The sequence below is a fragment of the Mus caroli genome, chromosome 6 (genome assembly GCF_900094665.2).
Source record: "Mus caroli chromosome 6, CAROLI_EIJ_v1.1, whole genome shotgun sequence".
NCBI lineage: Eukaryota > Metazoa > Chordata > Mammalia > Rodentia > Muridae > Mus > Mus caroli.
In genome coordinates, this window is record NC_034575.1 from 117,529,483 (window position 1) to 117,530,303 (window position 821).

An 821-nucleotide genomic window follows, 5' to 3' on the forward strand; every position below is an offset into this window, starting at 1 on the left:
TNAAANNACCTGGGCATNGTGGCTCATGCCTGCAGTCCAAGCTTTTCAGATGTCTGAAGCAGGGACACTGCAAATTCAAGGCCAGCCTGCGGTAGATGACAAATCCAGGGTAGCCACTTATCGACCCTGCCTCAAATAAAAACTCAAGAGAGCAGAGATGTAGTTCAGTAGTAAAGAGCTTGTCTCCTGAGTATGCTTAGCAGGTACAGGCTTTGGCTTCANTTCCCAGTAGCAACAACCACAGAGCATGCGCTCTACGTAAAGGCTCTATTTGCTGCTAGAGGTGGTCTCANTCCATAAAATGAAGTCAAGGTGACCGGGAGGTGGAGGTAACTAGAGTAGAAGAGGTTGTTATTATTGTTCAGCCTTCCCTTGCTGGGAAGGTCCTTCCTCCCTCACTTTATGTTGGACTTTCGCCTCTGGGATTCCATCCCAGCATCACCAGCTTGTGTTGTCTGCCCCCTTTACCACTACCACTCACTCAGGAGCGTTCTGTTTTTACCTTGCTCTGTCATGATCTGGATAGTCACACCACTGCTAATAAGGTCCCTGAGTCCTTGGCGGTTTCGCTGATCTGTGTGATGATAAAGCCGTGCTATGTAAATAAACAGAGTTACATAGGGGTGTCGGCTCAGAAATTCTGTAATGGCCCTGGAGCACTCCCCGCAGGGACTCCAGGACAGGAACCAGGTAATGGAGCATCTGGTGTTCGGACGAAAGTATCTTTCTGTAGTAAATTTTTCTAAGAAGTTGACTTCAACGTGATTGCTGGTGTTTTGGCTCGTGTGTCGCCAGACACTGTGCCTTCCACCCCAGTTGAT

General features: G+C 48.5%; 1 protein-coding gene across 1 annotated transcript in view; it reads right to left on the minus strand.

Moving 5' to 3' along the window:
• The window catches only part of Apobec1 (apolipoprotein B mRNA editing enzyme catalytic subunit 1), a gene marked incomplete at its 5' end in the record, with an annotated part of 1,170 nt that extends 349 nt beyond the window's left edge, over positions 1-821 (minus strand). Inside the window, one exon of the mRNA XM_021164169.2 lies at positions 503-821. Coding sequence (XP_021019828.1) covers positions 503-821 — 319 coding nt within the window. The remainder of the gene's footprint in view (positions 1-502) is intronic.